Source organism: Mesoplodon densirostris, chromosome 6 (assembly GCF_025265405.1).
Source record: "Mesoplodon densirostris isolate mMesDen1 chromosome 6, mMesDen1 primary haplotype, whole genome shotgun sequence".
Taxonomy (NCBI): Eukaryota; Metazoa; Chordata; class Mammalia; order Artiodactyla; family Ziphiidae; genus Mesoplodon; species Mesoplodon densirostris.
The window spans coordinates 59,278,090-59,299,101 of NC_082666.1; the positions used below are offsets into that span (position 1 = coordinate 59,278,090).

General features: G+C 38.7%; 1 protein-coding gene across 3 annotated transcripts in view; it reads right to left on the reverse strand.

Annotated features, from left to right (window-relative positions):
- ADAMTSL1 (ADAMTS like 1) overlaps positions 1–21,012 on the reverse strand; it is a 475,434-nt gene that overhangs the window by 435,907 nt on the left and 18,515 nt on the right. For all 3 annotated transcript variants that reach the window (XM_060102066.1, XM_060102065.1, XM_060102068.1), the window contains exon 2: positions 4,067–4,194. In XM_060102066.1, coding sequence (XP_059958049.1) covers positions 4,067–4,194 — 128 coding nt within the window. The remainder of the gene's footprint in view (positions 1–4,066; positions 4,195–21,012) is intronic.

The following is a 21,012-nucleotide window of genomic DNA, read 5'->3' on the forward strand; positions in this document are numbered from 1 at the left end:
AAGTGAATCAGCTATACATATATATATATCCCCATATCTCCTCCCTCTCACATCTCCCTCCTTATCCCACACCTCTAGGTGGTCACAAAGCACCGAGCTGATCTCCCTGTGCTATGCGGCTGCTTCCCACTAGCTATCTATTTTACCTTTGGTAGTGTATATATGTCCATGCCACTCTCTCACTTCGTCCCAGCTTACCATTCCCCCTCCCCGTGTCCTCAAGTCCATTCTCTATGTCTGCGTCTTTATTCCTGTCCTGCCCCTCGGTTCTTCAGAACCATTTTCTTTTTTTTTAGATTCCATATATATGTGTTAGCATACGGTATTTGTTTTTCTCCTTCTGACTTACTTCACTCTGTATGACAGACTCTAGGTCCATCCACCTCACTACAAATAACTCAATTTCGTTTCTTTTTATGTCAGAGTAAATGAGCTGCAGTTTACACCTTTGACCTTGATCTTGGCACAGACCTAATATAGGGGTACATGTGATGTTAGACACATTATTCTTAAGTACCTTACGCATCTGGAACTCCTTTCAGGCAAAAAGCTAAATGACCTGGCTGAAGACAAACCTAGAGCTCTCAGAGACACATCTTTAGTATCAATTTTTTAAAAAAATATGCTTAAGTCATTTAGGTTGCAGAAGGATCATTTCCACTAAACAACACACCATACGAGGTCAACCAGACAAATGAATTTGCTAAAAGTATGATTTCAGAGTATTTAGTGGGAGAGGTGGAAAACTGGAGAGAGAAGAAGCAGCTTCTCAAGGTAGTTGGTACATTGTTTAATTCATGAGTAATAAAACAAATGACCATCATAAAGTACAAGTAGGTAGAGTCTGTTTTTTAATTAAAAAAAATAAAAGCAGACATTATATACCACTTGGTGATTAGCAACAATTGCATTATTAGAGTTACTCAATGAAACCTAATGGAATCTTACAGAAACTAGCAAAAGTTGTAGAAAAAATTTTATACAGTGCCTTCCTTTATTGCTCAAATCAAATTTGCAGCAAAATAATCAATGTTGCAATATCAGAAACTGGGAAAATCAAGCACTGCTTACTTTCTGTGAGCCTAGAAAAAAGACAGGGGAGAAGCCAAAGAAAGGATTCTGCTCAGTATCTCCCTGGGTCAGGGCTGTTTTCCCAGCACTAAGTACTGCCAGTTGAGAATGAAGGATTTTATATTTAATGCTTGTTTATATTTTCACTGTGCTTTGTCTCCACTGATTTTTTTTTTTCCAAAAGATCACTCAGAGAAGATGTTCTATACTCAGGGAATTAACCAAGCCTCCTCCAAGCTCCCAATCCATCAGGGAACATACTTAACTCCAGAAGTTGAGCCACTGTCATCTATTCCATAAAATCTGACTATTTTAGCTTCTATTACAGTTCTATCATATTGAGAATAGAATAATTATTATCTGATATCAGACCTAAATGTGACCTATGAGATCATATCACCAGGGCTAGAAAATGGGCCTGGCAGGTTAACTCGGCAGGTGGATGGGAGTTACTTGGGCTGAATTGGAATGCTGACCATTACATTACAACGCACATTCTAGTTACCTGCTGGGCCTCTAAAGACATATACATTCATAACCTCTGACCTTTCCCAAGAGTTATAAGGTGACTAAATTGAATTTGGATGCCTAAATATGGAGTGGAGAGATGAGAGAAAACTCATTAAGTCCATTAACCATTAGAAATGAATTGCCACAGAAGACCATCCATGGTAGATTGCCAAAATGGTCCCAATTCTTTACCTGCCCTACATCGCATGGCTTTCCTTGTAACATTTTTGCTCTCGCACATTGACTTTGAACTTAGCTAGGTAACTTACTTTGGCCAATGTACATCTTTAAAAAAAATTAAGACAGGACTATTTATCTGCACCCGACATATATTTTGACATCATTCTTCAACAGGGCTTGTGTTGTGAAGTGACTTTATGCTGAACTGTACTGATTCTGGTTCTCTTGAGAAAAACAACACATAGTTTGATTCAGCTGTGCAGTCGCTTCTTTTATTATTTCTTTATGTTCTTACCAGATCTGGAAATGCCATCTGTTTGAAGATTTTTTTCTTTTTCTTCAAATCCCTAAAGAATAGGTGGTCCACTTCTCTCCCCATTCTTTTTTTACTTCCTATCCACACCAGTATGAGTTTACTGAATGTGTTTTTTCAATATTTGAGTCAAATAGAGACATATATACATTCATAATTTTAGAATTTACATTCTACTTTTTCAGTTCATTATAAGTAGATGACAGCCCTGACCCCAGTAGATGACACTGATACCTCCCATAGTATCTTAATAAAATCCTAACGACTGAAGCCTTAATTTACTAGGTGACAAAAAATGGTAGTTTTGAATATCACAGGACATCAATATTTGATGATTTGCCAGATGACAGACTTTCACTTGTGGTTTTAATTCATTCCTGAAGTTGTTTCTCACTCAGTACAAGGTTTTCACAATGTAACATTCACATCACTGAGCCAATGTGAAAGTTCCCATACATTTCTTACCAGCTTTGTGAGACACACGTTTTGGCTCATCCCTACAGAATATTCAAGCATGCTTACTTGGGCAAACTACATAATAGGAACATTCCAAATTTGTACCTTTTGGATTTACCAATGTGTGTTTATTATAAGTTATGCCCCAAAGTGCTATCACCATGTAGTATCATGTAGTACAGATTTAGGAAGTTTTTGATATTCATGATTAAGAGAACAGGTGAATCATTAGGATGAAAGGTCTATTCTTTCTTATCGGTTCACAGATCTGGTTTGATATGAAGCTGGCCTCCAATGAAGACAGACAAACTCGCTAGTGGATTCAACCAACAGACTGATCTTCAGTGTAGACCCAAACACCAGAATGGCTAAATACCAGAATTGATCTGGTATCTTTCAAGATATGCCCTTTGGCCATTTTCCCCCTGGGTATGTTATTTCCACTGGGGCCTCTCTGGAACCAAAACGATATCTAGTTATCAATGGATTCAGTGAGGAAACATCTATTGAGCTCTTAATATCTCTCGGACCCTGCGCAGACCTGGGGGATATGGGAAAAAGTAAGACCTGGACCCTGATTTCAAGAAATTCTCACTCTTATTAGAATAAGTTGACATTTTCCTGAAGCTGTATCTCACCACTTTCTGCTGTTCATGAAAAGTCTAGAAGAATCAGCAGATGCATAATCTTTCCTTCTTCTGTTTCATGTTTTATTTATAATATATAGTAATTTTGATCAAACCTCTTCCTTGCCACATATAACACTTTCCACTGTTGAATAAAATCTTTCCTTAAAAAAAGATTACCATAGTACTTTGTATTTTATAGTTTGGAGAAAAATTTAGTCATAGACCACACAGTTGAAGAATCAGTTTTGAATTAATACTATTATTCTAAGTAAAGACTTTCCATTCTAATACCTCCAGCCTCTTCCTTTCAGCTTAGAACTGTTAGCCACTCTTACTTCCCCTTTCATCATCTCTCCCAGTGTTCATGCCCCAATTTCCATGGCAGTTTCTATTCTTCCCAATCTCATAATATGTAAAACTCATCATTCAGGAAACTGAATGACCTTGGGGAACTTCTGGCCATTATAACATCTAAAGAAACCAAATCAATATATTCTTCATTTGCAAACTACTTGGTAACATTGGAATCCAACATAATATGCTATTAATGTTAATGTTAATATTTTTGTTATTATTGTCACCATAATTAAGATGGTACCAAAAGTATAATATATCATGGAGCTATAGATGCTAGATCCATTTCTAATAATAAATTTTCCTTCCAGTTCTAACATGAAAACAGATAAGAAAATTTGCTTGGTGAAAGAAATAAATTCTACATTGCTTATCATATAAGAGTATCTAAATACTTAGTTGGAGATGGTCATATTTAATTCTTTGGACCTTCCTTTCATTCCTTCATCTGGATTTGTGTGCAACAAAATGCTCTGCATTTCTCCAAAAGTATGCCTCCAACCTGCTCCCTCAGGGCCTTGCAAAAGCCCCAGGCTGTGGGTTCAGGACTTACTTGCTGCTGAGGCAGCGCCTCAGTGAGTAGGAGGCCCCTCCACCGCAGGTGCGTGAGCACTCACTCCACGGGCCCCAGGCGTCCCACAGGCCGTCCCGGTCCTCCTCAGAGCGTGCGGTCCTGGAGCTCTGTGAGGAACGAGAGGATGGTCAGTATGAGTCCTCAGTGAACGCGGAAATGTGCGTCCTAAAGTGTGGATGGTCTGTGTGTCTGTATATGATGGCCTTGCTGAGGATGAAGATAGGCTCAGATTCTCAGATTCTTTCCAACTTAATACTGTGCATATGTTTAGGGAGAGGGATATTTGAGTTCAAGGACCCTGGGCTGTGACTGAAAAGAGAAAGGGACTGCATTTATGGGAGTGAACAGAAAAAGGTGGTCAGAAATAAGAATCTGGGTCAGAGGAAGATAGATTGCACTGAAGTCACAGTTTTGCCCAGGGTTCATGAGTCTACTCTTTTGTTGCTTTGTGAAGAGAGAAGCTGCACTCAGAGATGTTTCTGCTCTGAGGAGATTGACATGTGCATACCAGCACTGCTTTCCAAAATTTAACATTTTATACAACTGACTTTTTTTTTAAGTGAAGCAGCATCATTCCTAGTTTTCAGATGTGTTAATGAGAATAATTGCATGAAGTAACTTCAGTAATGCAAGGATTGGCTCCAGACAGACAGATTTGCTTGTTATTGACAGACTTCCTAGTGAAATCTGCATTTACTGTAAGGAAAATTGTAATGTGTAGGTCTCCATGTAGTGCTTCACATTTCTTAGAAGAGTTAAAGAGAAAATTTGTGCCAGTTACATAATAGAATAATAATAATAGTTAATAGAACAGGTTCTGAAGTTAGAAACTTCCTGGGTTTGGACATGGATTCTGTTTTTTAAGTAATTATATGTCCTTGTACAAGTAACTTACCACCTCTTTACACTTCAATTTCCCTTTCTATAAAATGGGGATAATATTATAACCATGACACTATATCCACATGTGTGCATGCACACCCTCCCCCCCCACACACACACACTGTAGAAAGACTAGTTATACAAACTAAACTTAGGACTAGTTACAGAGTAAATCACAAATAAATATTACCTATAATTATTATGTTATTATAACTTGAGAAAGTGTCACATATGTACATTCACAGTTGTATTAGTCTGCTCATGTTGCTGTAACAAAATACCAGCCTGGGTGTTTTAAACAATAAAAATTTATTTTTCCACAGGTTTGGATTCAAAGTCTGAGACCAGGATGCCAGCATGGTTGGCTCCCAGTGAAGACTTTCCCTTTGGGTTGCAGATGGCTTCTTTGTCACTATGTGGTAACATGACCTCTACTTTATGTGAGTAAGAGAGGGAGAGCAAGCTCACTGGTGTCTCTTGTTAGAAGGGCACTAATCTCATCATAAGGGCCCCACCCTCACCACCTCATCTAACCCTAATTATCTCCTAAAGGCTCCATCTTCAAATAACATCACATTGGGCAGGAGGGCTTCAACATATGAATTTGGGGGGGGATACAACTCAGCCCATGGCAAGAGTTCTACAAATAGCTAGTGTAAACTGTGGCCAAGTTACTTTACTGAATAAACCAAGTGATACCCATATAGTAAAGGTGGTATTGCTTCATGTCAATAACATACACATGACAAATGTTAAAATTTCAAAACTATTTATATTTGGAAAAAGCAAACTGTAAAGAAAATGTGCATGATAGGCAATATGACGGTTCATCTTCAGTTTTTTCTCTAAGGAGAGAGCATAGGCAGTGTATAATACTGGAAGAGCATGGAATACAGAGGCGACATGAGGCTAACCTCTTATAAAGCATTGTGAGAACTTGAGATGATGCAAGTAAAATGACCAGCATATAGTAGGCTCTATAAATGGTAGCTCTTAAAGATTTTCTCACGCCCTATCTAGTTATACTCAAGGCTATATCATCCAATTAGGAGGAGCTCCTGAAAAAGAAAAGCACATTGTTTCACCCCTAGAAAACTATTCATTTTGCAGTAATGGGATTCTTTATAAATATGTTGCTATGGGGCTCATTTGTCAAATTGATTACTCCTTGGAACTTTTACTGCCTGTATAAATGGAGCCACAAACCTGGCCTTAGAGTATTATATCAAGGATTGTCTAGCTGGTGTATGCTATATTTAGAGTCCTAAATCATTTGAAATGAGCAGTAGGATAGATAGTGGTTAGAAGTAGAGACTACAGACGTACTCAGCCTGGAGTGGAATATTGGCTCCAGAGCCTCCCAGCTGTGATGTTCTTGTGCTTCACTTTTCTTATCATAGAATGGAGATAATAAAACTATCTACATCACTGAGACATTGTGAGGATTAAAATAGATAATATATAAAAAGCACATAAGACAGAAATAATCCAAGTGTCCATGGGGGGATGAATGGATAAACAAAATACATACAATGTATTTTGTATAGTCATACAATGGAATAGTCATACAATATAGTCATATAATGGAATATTATTCAGCCTTAAAAAGAAAGGAAATTCTGACACATGCTACAACACGGATAAACCAAGGACATTATGCTAAGTGAAGTAAGCTAGATACAAAAGGATGAATGTTATATGATTTCACTTACAGGAGGTACCTAGAGTAGTCAAATTCATAAAGACAGAAAGTCAAATGGTGGTTGCTAGGGGTTGAGGGGAGGGGGGATGGGGAGTTATTGTTTAATGGATACAGAATTTCAATTTGGTAAGAAGAAAATAATTCTGGAGATCGATGGTGGTGATGTCCGCATAACAATGTGAATGTATTTACTGCCACTGAACTGTACACTTAAAAATGAGTAAGAGTGTATATTTTATGTTATATATACCATGCCACAATAAAAACAAATACATATGCACATTTTAAAAAGCTCATAGGGCCTAAATAATAAATACTATGTAAGCATTTGATGCTATTATTAACATTATTATTTAATATTACTTATTAACATCATGGGTAGCGGTGTTTTTTGTTTTTTTTTTTCTGCTGAGCTTAGTTGAAACACTGCCCTATGTAAGGTTCATCTTTCTTAAAACCCTGACTTTCCCACAGCAGAACCTTCCAGTCTCCTGCCACATGACCCTGACCTGGCGATATGACCTGCCAGGAGCTTGAGGTTCCTATAAAATGCAGCATTGAATAGGAAACAGAAATACATTGGTTACCCCCAAACCTGTCTTTTCTAAAGGAAGTATTTACTGAGCTCCAAATCCTGGTTTTTAGGGTTAATAAAACCAATCTCTAATCACAGCAATACGGGGTATTCTGTTTCCAAGCTTAATACGCTAGTGAGGGAGAAAAGACCCTTTGCCATTTATATATATATATATATACTGAGTCTCTTGCTCAGCCAGTAAATTCATTCCTCAGATTTTAAAAAAGTTTATTGTGCACCTTCTGGCTCCCGTTTTGTTTGCTCTGTGTGACTGGAAGATGGTTCTGTTGAGAGAGTATTTGCCTGATGCAGTAATTATTTCCGTGACACTCATGCATTGTACAATGCAATTTCCCTTATTTTATTAAAATTCAATCTGACTGAGATGAAAACCAGCATCACAAATGCTAGCCTGCATGAAGTAATTAAACTAAGCAAGATGAGTGATTACAAATTATGATACTATCCAATTACTACAACTGAAAAAAATAATTCCACATGCGGCATTCACATGTGAACTCTACTTCCATGTGAGGTAAGAACACCAGAATGACAAATCCTGCAGCAGTTTCTCTCTGGCAGCTCTCTGGATAAGATATTTAGGAAATAATGTATGGCTGAGATTTGGTTTTTCTAGAGAAGCAAATTGTTTCAAACTCTGTGCTAAAGTTGCTTGATATTTCTCATGTGCCATGTCTGGAGAGGCACTAAAATGGCTCTAAGGTGAGGGTTCACTGACTAAACATCTTACCTCATCACCAGTTACAAGTTTCCACACAACTAGACATATTAGGCACCCACATTTCTCTGAAGGACATTGCACACTAGCCCAGAAGAAAGTCATGGAACTATTCTTTAAACTGGAACAAACTCCAACTTTTCTTTTAACCAGCAGAATAAACATAATTCATTTCAACTGAATTCATGTTTAATGTTAGAGAAAGTAATTTTCCTCCTCTTTAACTGTGCCAGATTTTTACATCTATAACCTGAAATGACATTTCAGCAAAGCCTTGCAGGTCATTTAAGATGTAGAAGCATTTGCTTATTACAGTTGTTAAGAGGGCCTTCATTATAAATAACTTTCGTGCTTAGTCCAGGTGGGACTCATGTTTATTACTCTCTTATTGTGGAATGTGCATTCCACTTCACTTCACAGTAGCATTTTTCAAAAAGTGTAAACTTTAAATTGCATCTAGGAAGAAAAACGGAAGCAGAAGAAAACAGGAATAGATAATGAGTTGCCTAGAGGCAATGCTGACTGCTTCTGAAACCAAAATTCTAAGCTTTCCCATTACATCCCAACCAATGTTTCTTGATTTGATTTCCATCACATAAACCTAATATTTTAATGTCAATATCTCAGAAACAAGGTCATGAATGTTATAAAAACACAGTGATCAAGAGATTATTCCTGACCACTGCCAGAAATTTCAGCAACAGTGTCAGGTGAGACAATGGTCTTTAGCTACTAATTGACAGAGAACTAAAGTGCAACCATTAAATTCTGTATGTAAGCCAAGGTTCCACCAACAGGAGATTTATCAGAAAAGGTCAAAACTGCATCTGATATTGAACTTGAGGGGAAAGCCCATTATAAATTTCCTTCTTAGTATAGCACTTATTTTTTTCTATAGTCACTGGCTGGGTTAGAATGGATAACTGGCACCTCCTTTTAGTTGACATTTCAGAAATCTAGTGAACACTGAGAGGAGAAAGGCCTGAGTCTTGGTTCTATAATCCTACGAAAATCAAATACTTCCCTTGAGTTATGCAATTTAGAAAAAGTCTAGCTATTTCTATATCTTTGGTGCCACATGATGACCTTTGAATATAGCACTGATGATGACTCCTAAATCAACTACAGTTGACCCTTTAACACTTGGGGGTGAAGGGTGCTGACCTGCACTCAATTGAAAATCTAGGGTAACTTATGGCCGTCCCTCTCTACCCGCAGTTCCTCCATATCCACAGGCCATGTAGAGCTACAGTCTTTACTATTGAAAAAATCTGATATAAGTGGAGGCACTTCAAACCTGAGTTGTTTATGGGTCAACTGTAGTTTCTTGTTAGAAAATTCAGCCATCAACTTCTCAGTTTCCATCCACCCTTGCTCCTGGTCAGTCAAGTGACTCTAAGCCTCAGTCCATGCCAACTGCATGGAATATAGACTGTGGCCGAATCACTGTATACCTCCTAGGAATATTCGAAGAAGATTAGAAGAGCTTCTCTAAATCCATCAACCTCAGAATGGTGTCATTTTCTCGCCATTACTGCTTATCTAAACGTGGTTTTCATCTGATCATTTTGTGGTTAATTTCAGAGGCAATTGCAGCAACCAAGTCTCAGGTGAACAGCTTTAAGCCTGACAGCTACAAGTAGTTAACACAGAGTAATCACATGAAGCAATAGTTTCCCTGCACCTCACAGCCCAATAGACACTTAACCTCAGAATGACCTCCTATGTACCTCCTTAGCCAGAACCCTTTTCCACTGGAACTTGAACAGGTTATCAAAGACTTAGGAAAGATGTTGTAGGACGAAGCACAAATTAGCAATAAGAAGACAGAGTTATATCTACTCGGAGATACATACACAGAGTATTTGGAAAATAGTTTTTCCAAATGTTGTAACAAGAGGTCAAGTTATACAGAACAAAATGGAAACAAAAGTAGGTTCTGAGAAAATGGATGATAGGTTTTTGTAGAATTGAAGTCTTATAGCAAATGAAGTTATCTTATAAGCAAAGTGTTTTTCAGACATCAACAGATCCTCAAAAGTAGCAAAATGGGTAATGGGATGAATGGAAGAGCGGTTCTTACTCTTTCAAAATCAGCAAGGAGTTTTTCCTCTTCTCCCAGACAGACAGCATTTAGCTTAAGCCATCTGGACCTGTGTACGTGACTGTACTAAATGGATGTCACACACCTCGAAATTAAAAAGGGGGGGAGCAACTCCTCCAGTGATGAGAGAACCATTTTTCCTGTGGTGTGCCCATGCAATGTGGAGAAATCTATACACTGGAACATCCCATCTGTGTACCAAGCTTTGGAAACAAATCTGCAGACTTCATTTTTAGCTTCCCTACATCAGGTCCCTATAAATCTTACCTAATCCTTGGCTTCTTTAAGAACTTGGAATATGGGTTCTGCCGCCAACTGTACATAGTAGGAGTTGTGATGTTCTGCTCCTGAGAGCTTACAGACGTTAAGCAGTAACTGGGCTCTTGTAAAAGTCCATTAGCTTTTTGATGTACTTTCTTAAAGAGCAGGGTGTGTGGATGGATACTGAGGCATGCGCCTTCCCAGATATTTGCTGCTGGCTTTGCTGAGGAAATTTGGATCATCTGGTTCTTATCACAGCTGCACTGCTGGGGGATATGATGAGCTGCCAGTGACACAGTACACAGTCTTTCAGAGGCCACTACGTGAAGCCTGTCCCTTGCTACTGAGGAGAAAAGTCAGTTCTGTAACAGGGTGGAAAAGCTATCTAGGCCACTGAAGGACTTTTGGGTACCTCTTCTCCTTTTCTTTTTGCTGTGTCCATGAATGCACACACAGGTGCCCCTTTCACATTGCTGTTAGGGCAGCTAGCTGCGCCTAAACCTAGGAGGTGGGTGGTGAGGGGAAAATGCTGGGATTTATTAAGTACCTATGTGCCAGGAAGTATGCTAGAATTTACATGGATGATCGTATTTAATCCTCAAGATGAGCCATGTCAGGTAGGAGAAGTTTTTCCTATTTTACCAATAAGAAGATTGAGGCTCAGAGAGGTTGAACACTTTGCATCAAGGTACAGGAGAAAGAGCACAGGCTTGGGGGTGGGACAGACCTTCCTAGTCATATGTTAGTAAACTTGACGAGAGCCCTTTGTCGGATCTCTTTGAGCCTAGGTTTCACCATCTGTGAAATGGGGATATTAATGCTTCTCTTCCTAGGGTGATGGTGAAGATTAACTGGGAAATCATATGTAAGGTGCCTAGTGTAGTTTCTAGCATGTTGGTGTTAATGATTTCATCTCTCCACTCAGGTCACGAACATCTGTCCCCATGCCCCACTCCCCTCTCCCCTTGCCAAGTCACACAGCTAGTACCTGGTGGGACCACGTTGGGTTTTTTTTTTTTAACATCTTTATTGGAGTATAATTGCTTTACAGTGTTGTGTTAGTTTCTGCTTTTAACAAGATGAATCAGCTATATGCATACGTATATCCCCATATCCCCTCCCTCTTGCATCTCCCTCACACCCTCCTTATCTCACCCCTCTAGGTGGTCGCAAAACACGGAGCTGATCTCCCTATGCCATGCAGCTGCTTCCCACTAGCTATCTATTTTACATTTGGTAGTGTATATATGTCAATGATACTCTCTCACTTCGTCCCAGCTTACACTTCCCCCTCCCCATGTCCTCAAGAACATTCTCAACATCTGCATCTTTATTCCTGTCTTGCCCCTAGGTTCATCAGAACCAATTTTTGTTTTGAGATTCCATATATATTTGTTAGCGTATGGTATGTGTTTTTCTCTTTCTGACTTATTTCACTCTGTATGACAGACTCTAGGTTCATCCACCTCACTACAAATAACTCAACTTCGTTTCTTTTTATGGCTGAGTAATATTCCATTGTATAAATGTGCCACATCTTCTTTAACCATTCATCTGTCAGTGAACACTTAGGTTGCTTCCATGTCCTGGCTACTGTAAATAGGGCTGCAATGAACATTGTGGTACCTGACTCTGTTTGAACTATGGTTTTCTCAGGGTATATGCCCAGTAGTGGGATTGCTGGGTCGTATGGTAGTTCTATTTTTAGTTTTTTAAGGAACCACCATACTGTTCTCCATAGTGGCTGTATCAATTTACATTCCCACCAACAGTGCAAGAGGGTTCCCTTTTCTCCACACCCTTTCCAGCATTTATTGTGTGTAGACTTTTGATGATGGCCATTCTGACTGGTGTGAGGTGATGCCTCATTGTAGTTTTGATTTGCATTTCTCTAATGATTAGTGATGTTGAGCAACCTTTCATGAGTTTGTTGGCAATCTGTATATCTTCTTTGGAGAAATGTCTATTTAGGTTTTCTGCCCATTTTTGGATTGGGTTGTTTGTTTTTTTGATATTGAGCTGCATGAGCTGCTTGTAAATTTTGGAGATTAATCCTTTGTCAGTTGCTTCATTTGCAAACACTTTTTCCCATTCTGAAGGTTGTCTTTTTGTCTTGTTTATGGTTTCCTTTGCTGTGCAAAAGCTTCTAAGTTTCACTAGGTCCCATTTATTTTTGTTTTATTTCCATTTCTCTAGGAGGTGGGTCAAAAAGGATCTTGCTGTGATTTATGTCACAGAGTGTTCTGCCTATGCTTTCCTCTAAGAGTTTTATAGTGTCTGGCCTTACATGTAGGTCTTTAATCCATTTTGAGTTTATTTTTGTGAATGGTGTTAGGGAGTGTTCTAATTTCATTCTTTTACATGTAGCTGTCCAGTTTTCCCAGCAGCACTTATTGAAGAGGCTGTCTTTTCTCCACTGTATATTTTTGCCTCCTTTATCAAGATAAGTTGACAGAGCCAAGATGGTGTATGAGGAGGATGTGGAATTCATGTCTCCCCACAACTAAGGCACATACCAGGCACAGGTGGGGGACCATGCACACCTAAGGGGATGGGAGGAACCCCCAGAGATTGGTGATCTCTCCTTTTGGCTTGTTCCCCACCACCCTTTTCTTTCTTTGTTTTTTCTGTTGTGGTTTTATTTTACTTTGTTGCAGTTGTTTCAATTACAGCTTTATTTTTCTAATTTTATTTTATTTTTTATTCTTTGATATTGTACTGCTCCTTTTTTTCTTCCTTTCTTTCTTTTTTTTTTTTTTTTTTAAATAACCATGAAGCTTGTGGGATCTTGGTTCCCAGGCCAGAGGTCAGGCCCCAGCTCCTGTGGTGGGAGCTCCGAGTCCAAACCGCTGGACTAACAGAGAACCTCAGACCCCAGGGAATATCACTTGGAGTGAGGCCTCCCGGAGGGCCTCATCTCAGCACCAAGACCCAGCTCTATCCAACTGCCTGCAAACTCCAGTGCAGGACGTCTCAGGCCAAACAACCAGTAAGACAGGAATACAACACCACCCATCAAAAAGAAAAAAAAAAAAAAAGAAACGTCAAAAAAATATGTTACAGATGAAGGAGCAAGGTTAAAAACCTACAAGACCAAATAAATGAAGATGAAATAGACAAACTACCTGAAAAAGAATTCAGAGTAATGATAGTAAATATGATCCAAAATCTCAGAAACAGAATGGAGAAAATACAAGAAACATTTAACAAGAATCTAGAAGAACTAAAGAGCAAACAAACAGTGATGAACAACACAATTACTGAAATTAAAAATACTCTAGAAGGAATCAATAACAGAATAACTGAGGTAGAAGAACAGATAAGTGAGCTGGAAGATAAAATGGTGGAAATAACTGCCAGGGAGCAGAATAAAGAAAAAAGAATGAAAAGAATTGAGGACAGTCTCAGAGACCTCTGGGACAACATTAAACACACCAACATTCAAATTACAGAGGTCCCAGAAGAAGAAGAGGAAAAGAAAGGGTCTGAGAAAATATTTGAAGAGATTATAGTCAAAAACTTCCCTAACATGGGAAAGGAAATAGTTAATCAAGTCCAGGAAGCACAGAGAGTACCATACAGGATAAACCCAAAGAGAAATATGCCGAGACACATATTAATCAAACTATCAAAAATTAAATACAAAGGAAAAATATTAAAAGCAGCAAGGGAAAAGCAACCAATAATATACAAGGGAATCCCCATAAGGTTAACAGCTGATCTTTCAGCAGAAACTCTGCAAACCAGAAGGGACTGGCAGGACATATTTAAAGTGATGAAAGAGAAAAACCTACAACCAAGATTACTCTACCCAGCAAGGATCTCATTCAGATTTGAAGGAGAAGTTAAAGCCTTTACAGAAAAGCAAAAGTTAAGAGAATTCGGCACCACCAAACCAGCTCTACAACAAATGCTAAAGGAACTTCTCTAGGCAGGAAACACAAGAGAAGGAAAAGACCTACAAAAACAAACCCAAAACAATTAAGAAAATGGGAATAGGAACATATATATCAATAATTACCTTAAATGTAAATGGATTAAATGCTCCAACCAAAAGACATAGACTGGATGAATGGATACAAAAACAAGACTTGTACATATGTTGTCTACAAGAGACCCACTTCAGACCTAGAGACACATCCAGACTGAAAGTGAGGGGATGGAAAAAGATATTCCATGCAAATGGAAATCAAAAGAAAGCTGGAGTAGCAATTCTAATATCAGACAAAATAGACTTTAAAATAAAGACTACTACAAGAGACAAAGAAGGACACTACATAATGACCAAGAAGAAGATATGACAATTGTAAATATTTATGCACCCAACATAGGAACACCTCAATACATAATGCAAATGCTAACAGCCATAAAAGGGGAAATCGACAGTAACACAATCATAGTAGGGGAATTTAACACCCCACTTTGACCAAGGGACCAGGTTTTATACTCATAATCTGACCATCTTTTGTGCTGCCTGGCTTCAAATTTTGACCTTCCTTTCCATTTAGACAGCATTTTATCCATACACGGTTATTTTTTTAATAGAATGACAAGCGCTACTATTGTTGCTTTTCTTGTGAAAAATGATTTTGTCCTCAGCATCCTTTCTCAATCTAGGAATAACAACTTGGAGATGGAATTAAGACAGCTTCATTACTTTTTAGGAAACGAAAGCCTGCCTCTGCTCAGTGTCAAATACTTCAGGAAGATTTTCATTTCAGAACGCGGGTACTTGATTTGTTTGTATTCCATCCAAGGCCCAGGCTGGATTACATCTCATCTCGGAAACTGCTGAGAAACCTCTGGGCATTTTGGAAGGGTCAACCAGAACACAATTTCACAGCCAGCTGAATTCAAATCAATAATTGTTGATATGAGCAGAGATTAGTATTCAGGAAATTTGTGACTGATCATGGAGTATTTTGAGCCAGTTTATCTCAAGGAAAGGCTTAGTAAAATATTCTATCACTGTCAGTTTCTACTACTTTAAAAGCATAAACTTCACAAATAGAAAGACTCTGCTTTGTTGTAACGTTGATAGAATATTAACATAAATACTACTATACATTTCTTTTTCTGAGAGAGATTTCAAACAAGCTTGGATGAAAACCTATATATATATATATATATATATATGTATGTGTATGTGTATACATATATAGATTATGTATATATACATATACATATGTGAGTATATATATATGTGTGTGTGTGTGTATATATATATATATATATATATATATATATATATATATATATATATATATAAATCTTCCAGACACACTCTCTGAGAGAGTCTGGAAGATTTAAAGAGATTTTCTACTAGAAAGAGCCTGTCAGTCTGGTTTTCTTTTTTCCACTGTAATAATTTTCTTTTTAATAACAACTGTAGCAGCCAAACTCCTAAACCTAGGGGCCGCTCAATTAGGAATAGAAGGCTGAAACTGGTAATTCCATTTCTTTCACAAAAGAAAATTGGACAATAGGAGAATTGTATGCTGTAGAAACTGCAGTCATTTAAAAAAAAAATCATCTATTCCCTTGTTTGCACTGACGGTCATTACTTCCATGGCCTTTGCACTGTATGGATATTTTGAAGCCATTCTTCTATTTCTCCTCAAGTGTGAAACTTAAGCCATTTACCTGGAGTTCTAAAACTGAAGCTCCTCTTCCTGGTTGCTGTTTTTTCTAAGAAAGAAAAAATCTCCAGTGGAAAATAATCTATAGGCCAAGCACCAAGGAAAACAGTGACGAGTCATCTCCTGGGGCGTCCACACCCCTCCACTCCCAAAAACAGGCATATTTGAAAAACCCCCTCAAATGAAATTCCTTCTCCTGCTCTTTTTGTGAATTCCTGACTTCCTGGTGAGCCAGTTAGAAGTTTCAGTTTCCGTTTCCATCTTATCTAACCCGAGCTCTGTCCAAACTGCAACTCCCATCAGCCATACTTTCTGCAGCACAGGCAAATTTTGCTGCAATGCATTTACAAAACATCTGTAGAACTAACGAAACATCAGAGGCTCTGGAAAGCACATGTTGGGGTTTGGAATCAATGGAGAAAGAATTCCTGACAGAGAAAATGCTCACTTTGTGATTCCTTGAGAAAACTGGAAAGTTAATAATTAATATGGTTTACAGTTTGCTGAACAAAAACCCCAAACTGCAATTGATAATAGAGAAGCTGGAAGAAATGACTAGTTCACTTCACACCACAATCAAGCCTTTGGTTTTAGGAGAACTTTCCTAACTCTTCTTTGGTTGACCATGGTGCCATCTAAGCCAAGAAAAAAATTGCTGAAATGGTTCTGAATGAACTTCCGGAGGACTTTGGGTGTGTAATTTACGTTCCTTTCCAACGCTCATGATCGGGTCCTTTCTCTCTCAAGTGCCATTCAGATACTGCGGGATGAATGTTTGGAATCAAAATCTAAAACATTCTCTCTGACGCGATATTATATTTTCTTCTTTCCTACATTCTTTTTTCTACTTTCGCTCACATTAAATTCCCTTTACCCAGAAAAAGTATTAGAATGTTAAGCGCTTACTATCTCAATATTTTAATTTGCAATCATTTGATGTTGCATCAAGGCATTATCAATTTGCAAGGATACATGAAACCGAAAACAAGACTTTGTAGCTCTTTAGGGTGATCATTTTACATAACAATGATCTTCCCAGTTAGACTGTAAACTTGCTGAAGGCAGGAATTATGCTTTCTACTTGTGAACTACCTACTATTGGCATTGCAAAAATTCCTATGCATGCCATTTAGAAGAAAATGTAAAAGATGTGGACAAATATTTAAGAGAGGGTGAAAGGCTTCGCAAGTATGTTTTGTTTTAAATCTTAGATTACTCATTTACTTGTCATCTGTTTCTTAAAAACATACATAGGATATGCAATAAGCACAGGAGTGGGGGTGGGAAGCGGGGAGGGAGGAGGGAGGGGGAGAGAGAGAGAGAGAGGGAGAGAAATATCTAGTTACTTAAAATTTCCAAGTGGTTTCAAGTTCTGGGACTTTATTCTTTTCTTCAGTTCAAATGCATACCACCACCCACCCTCCTCCACACTAGGAGATAAATTTTGTCAAAACACTGAACCTATGACTCAGATCCATTTTTAAAAGCAACAGCTCTCTCAATTACCATATCTCTGTATCTTCAACAGACAACATTCTCTCTAGTTTTAACCTGTAACTGTAGCTATAGGTAGCAGCTTGAATAATTGGAACAGTTTCATGAGTTTTGCAGGTTGGCAGTAAATCATTTTGAGGGTCTACTTATGGTCCTGATGATCCTTTTCCATCATTAAAGTAAAGCAAACAAACCCGGCGTCCCAGCAATCCAGAAGCACCATAATTGCTTAATGTAGATTCACGCCAATCATCAGCAGATTTCCTTCACATCTATACCTGACTCAACACTCAAGGACAACACTCAACATGGGCCAGGAAGCCTTGTAAGCAAGGCATAGGTGGTAACCAGCAAGTTAACTTGCTGCCTTTTTTTTTTTTTTTTTTTTGCGGTACGCAGGCCTCTCACTGTTGTGGCCTCTCCCGTTGCGGAGCACAGGCTCCGGACACGCAGGCTCAGCGGCCATGGCTCATGGGCCCAGCCACTCCACGGCATGTGGGATCTTCCCGGACCGGGGCACGAACCCTCATCCCCTGTATCGGCAGGCAGACTCTCAACCACTGTGCCACCAGGGAAGCCCTAACTTGCTGCTTTGAAATGACTGTCTCCCATCCATGTGTACCAATTTCAACAGCTCCCTATTCGATTCTCAGCGTCTCCCAGTAGGTATCAGCAGAGCTCACTACCACAGAGCCCTCTGCCTCTTGGCTTATGGAAGAACCTGTTGCTTTCTCATGGATCTTAAGTTCTAATCCCACATGCTTATGTTTCCTTTATAATCTACCGAGGAAGTGAGATAAACAACAACAACAAAATATCTGACTGCTCAACATTCTCTGCATTTAATCAGATACCAAGTCTCATCACTTCCACTTCTGAAATGTCTCTCTTCCACTCCCACCCTCTCCATCCCGACTTGCACTGCCTTAATTCTGGTTCCAGCATTTCATGCCTGGCGTTCTGCAATAGGCTTCCCATCTGATTTTTTGACCTCAGCCTCTCCACCCACCAGTCTGTCCTCCACACTGCTGCCAGTTACCTTTCTAGAATGCAGAGCTAAAGTTCACTCCCTAAGGGGGTTCTGTGGTTCCACTGCCTGCCTAGAGCTGGTGGTGTCAGTAATAGATTCCAGATGGGCTGTGAGGACTCAGAAACTGTATGCAACATTTTTGGTGTATGTGTGTTATTATCAAGCTTCTGGAAAGAGGATTCATAGCTTTCATCACATTCTCCAAAAAAGGTTAAGAACCACCGAGTATAAGATAAAGTCCAAATTATTAGAGTGGCATACAACACTCTTCCTAACTTGACCCTAAATCAACGTTCTAGACTCATTTCTGTCGCTCCTGGTCACTCACATCCTCGACACTCCAGTGACAGGGCACTGCTGCTCCGTCAGACAAGCTGCTTGGGCACCTCTGATATTCTATTCATGAGCCTACTGTTGCCTAGATTGCCTTCCTCTCCGTGTTCCTTGCATCCTTTTCTTTCTTCGACTTGTGTACTTCTGCTCCTGCAGCTCCCGCGCCATCTTCTAGTGCAATGTTCTCTAATCTCCAGGTAGAATCAATCACTGCCTCTCCTGTGTACTCTGAACATATTGCTAGGACTTGATACACATGGCTATTTTAGCATTTGTCAGCCACTGTACTGTAGTTACTTATTTACACATCTATCCCAAAGAATGGACCGTGTGTTTCTTAAGGGCCATGACAAAGATGAACATGCCCTTGTACCCCCAGTGCCTCGTAGAACACCGGACATGTAATCGGTCTCAGTGCATATTCATTGAATGAATAATTAACACAAGGCAGGCCAGGACAAGTTGCAGTTGAGTGTCTAATTCATAACTGATGTCAGCTTTCACTCTCATTTATACATATTCAGATTCTCTGAAGACAGAGGGGGGGAAATATATATGCAGAAACTGCAGATAAGTAAGGGAATGGAAGAGGAAAAAAATTAATCTGACGCATGGAAGAAAAAGATGATCACATTTCTGCTTCACATGTCTTTTTATGCCAACTTGAAATTTACCCAAAATGTTAAAAGCTGATTAACCTGTCACATCTTGCTTAATTTAGCCTAATTCAAATCCTAGATGCTTATCTGCCAAAGAATCCTCATCACTGAGTAAACAATAGTCAGTCCTTCCCCAACACCTGGGAAGTAGCACTTTGTGGAGATGAGTATACTGGGTTGAGGAGGGAACAAGGATGGGTGGGTGAGGGAGTCCTGACTTGATCTAAGGCATAGGCCTCTACCAATAGAAAAGTAAAAAAAGATGAATTAACTTGTATTATCATTAATTAAATTGTATTGTCATTAAATTGTATTGTCATTAATTAAAATGTATTGTCATTAATTAAATTGTATTTTCATTAAATTGTGTCAAAGGGAATTCCCTTTGACACCCCTAATTTCTACAACAGGGCTTGATACAGAGATCAATGTTCAATGGATGTGTAGTGTTTAACTGACTTTTTTGTGAGCAATTTTAATTTTACAATGTATCACAGAACAGATATGGATAATACTGATGGCAAAACTTCTAAAGAGGGACACAGGTTGGGGGTCAGGACTTGGTCATTGTGGGATTTGGGGTCAGATACTTTCTGAAACACCCCTAGCCATAAATATGTCTACAATTCTAAATGAGCCTATCTCATTTAAGCATATTTACAAATAAATTTTCTAACTTGGCAATAAGACATGAACACTTGCTCAGTTTAACTCAGGATTGCTATAAAAATTGTTTAAAAAATAAAAGTTCTAAAATATGAAAATGTTGACAGTACTAAATTGCTAAATGAAATTCAAGTAGAGATGATCCTACAGCTTCAGCTGTAAGAATCATTTCATTAAAAGTAATTCTTGGGCTTCCCTGGTGGCGCAGTGGTTGAGAATCTACCTGCCAATGCAGGGAACATGGGTTCAAGCCCTGGTCTGGGAGGATCCTACATGCCGTGGAGCAACTAGGCCTGTGAGCCACAACTACTGAGCCTGCGCGTCTGGAGCCTGTGCTCCACAACAAGAGAGGCCGCGACAGTGAGAGACCCGCGCACCGCGATGAAGAGTGGCCCCCTCTTGCCACAACTAGAGAAAGCCCTCGCACAGAAACGAAGACCCAACACAGCCAAAAAATAAATAAATAATTAAAAAAATTCTTGAAACAAAGAATCTCTAATGGGGACTCCTTTACAATACAATTATCAGCATCCAGAACCTCTGTCAAATCATTGTGACTCCTGAATAATAAAAAAAAATGCTAAACTATACACTGTATTTTTGTTGATAAATGTGTATTATTTAATTATTTAAAAATCACTAAGTACTGGTAAGCAAAAATTTCCCAAATGATGAGATAAAAGTTAGCTTTATATGATGGTTTTCAGTTTCTATATTGACTTATTTCCTATCCAGGTGGTAAAGAATAATGCTTTTTCATTTTATGCTGTTTCTACTAATGGCTATATCAGTAATTTTCATGACATAATTTATTTTGTATCAAAATAGAAACTGCTATT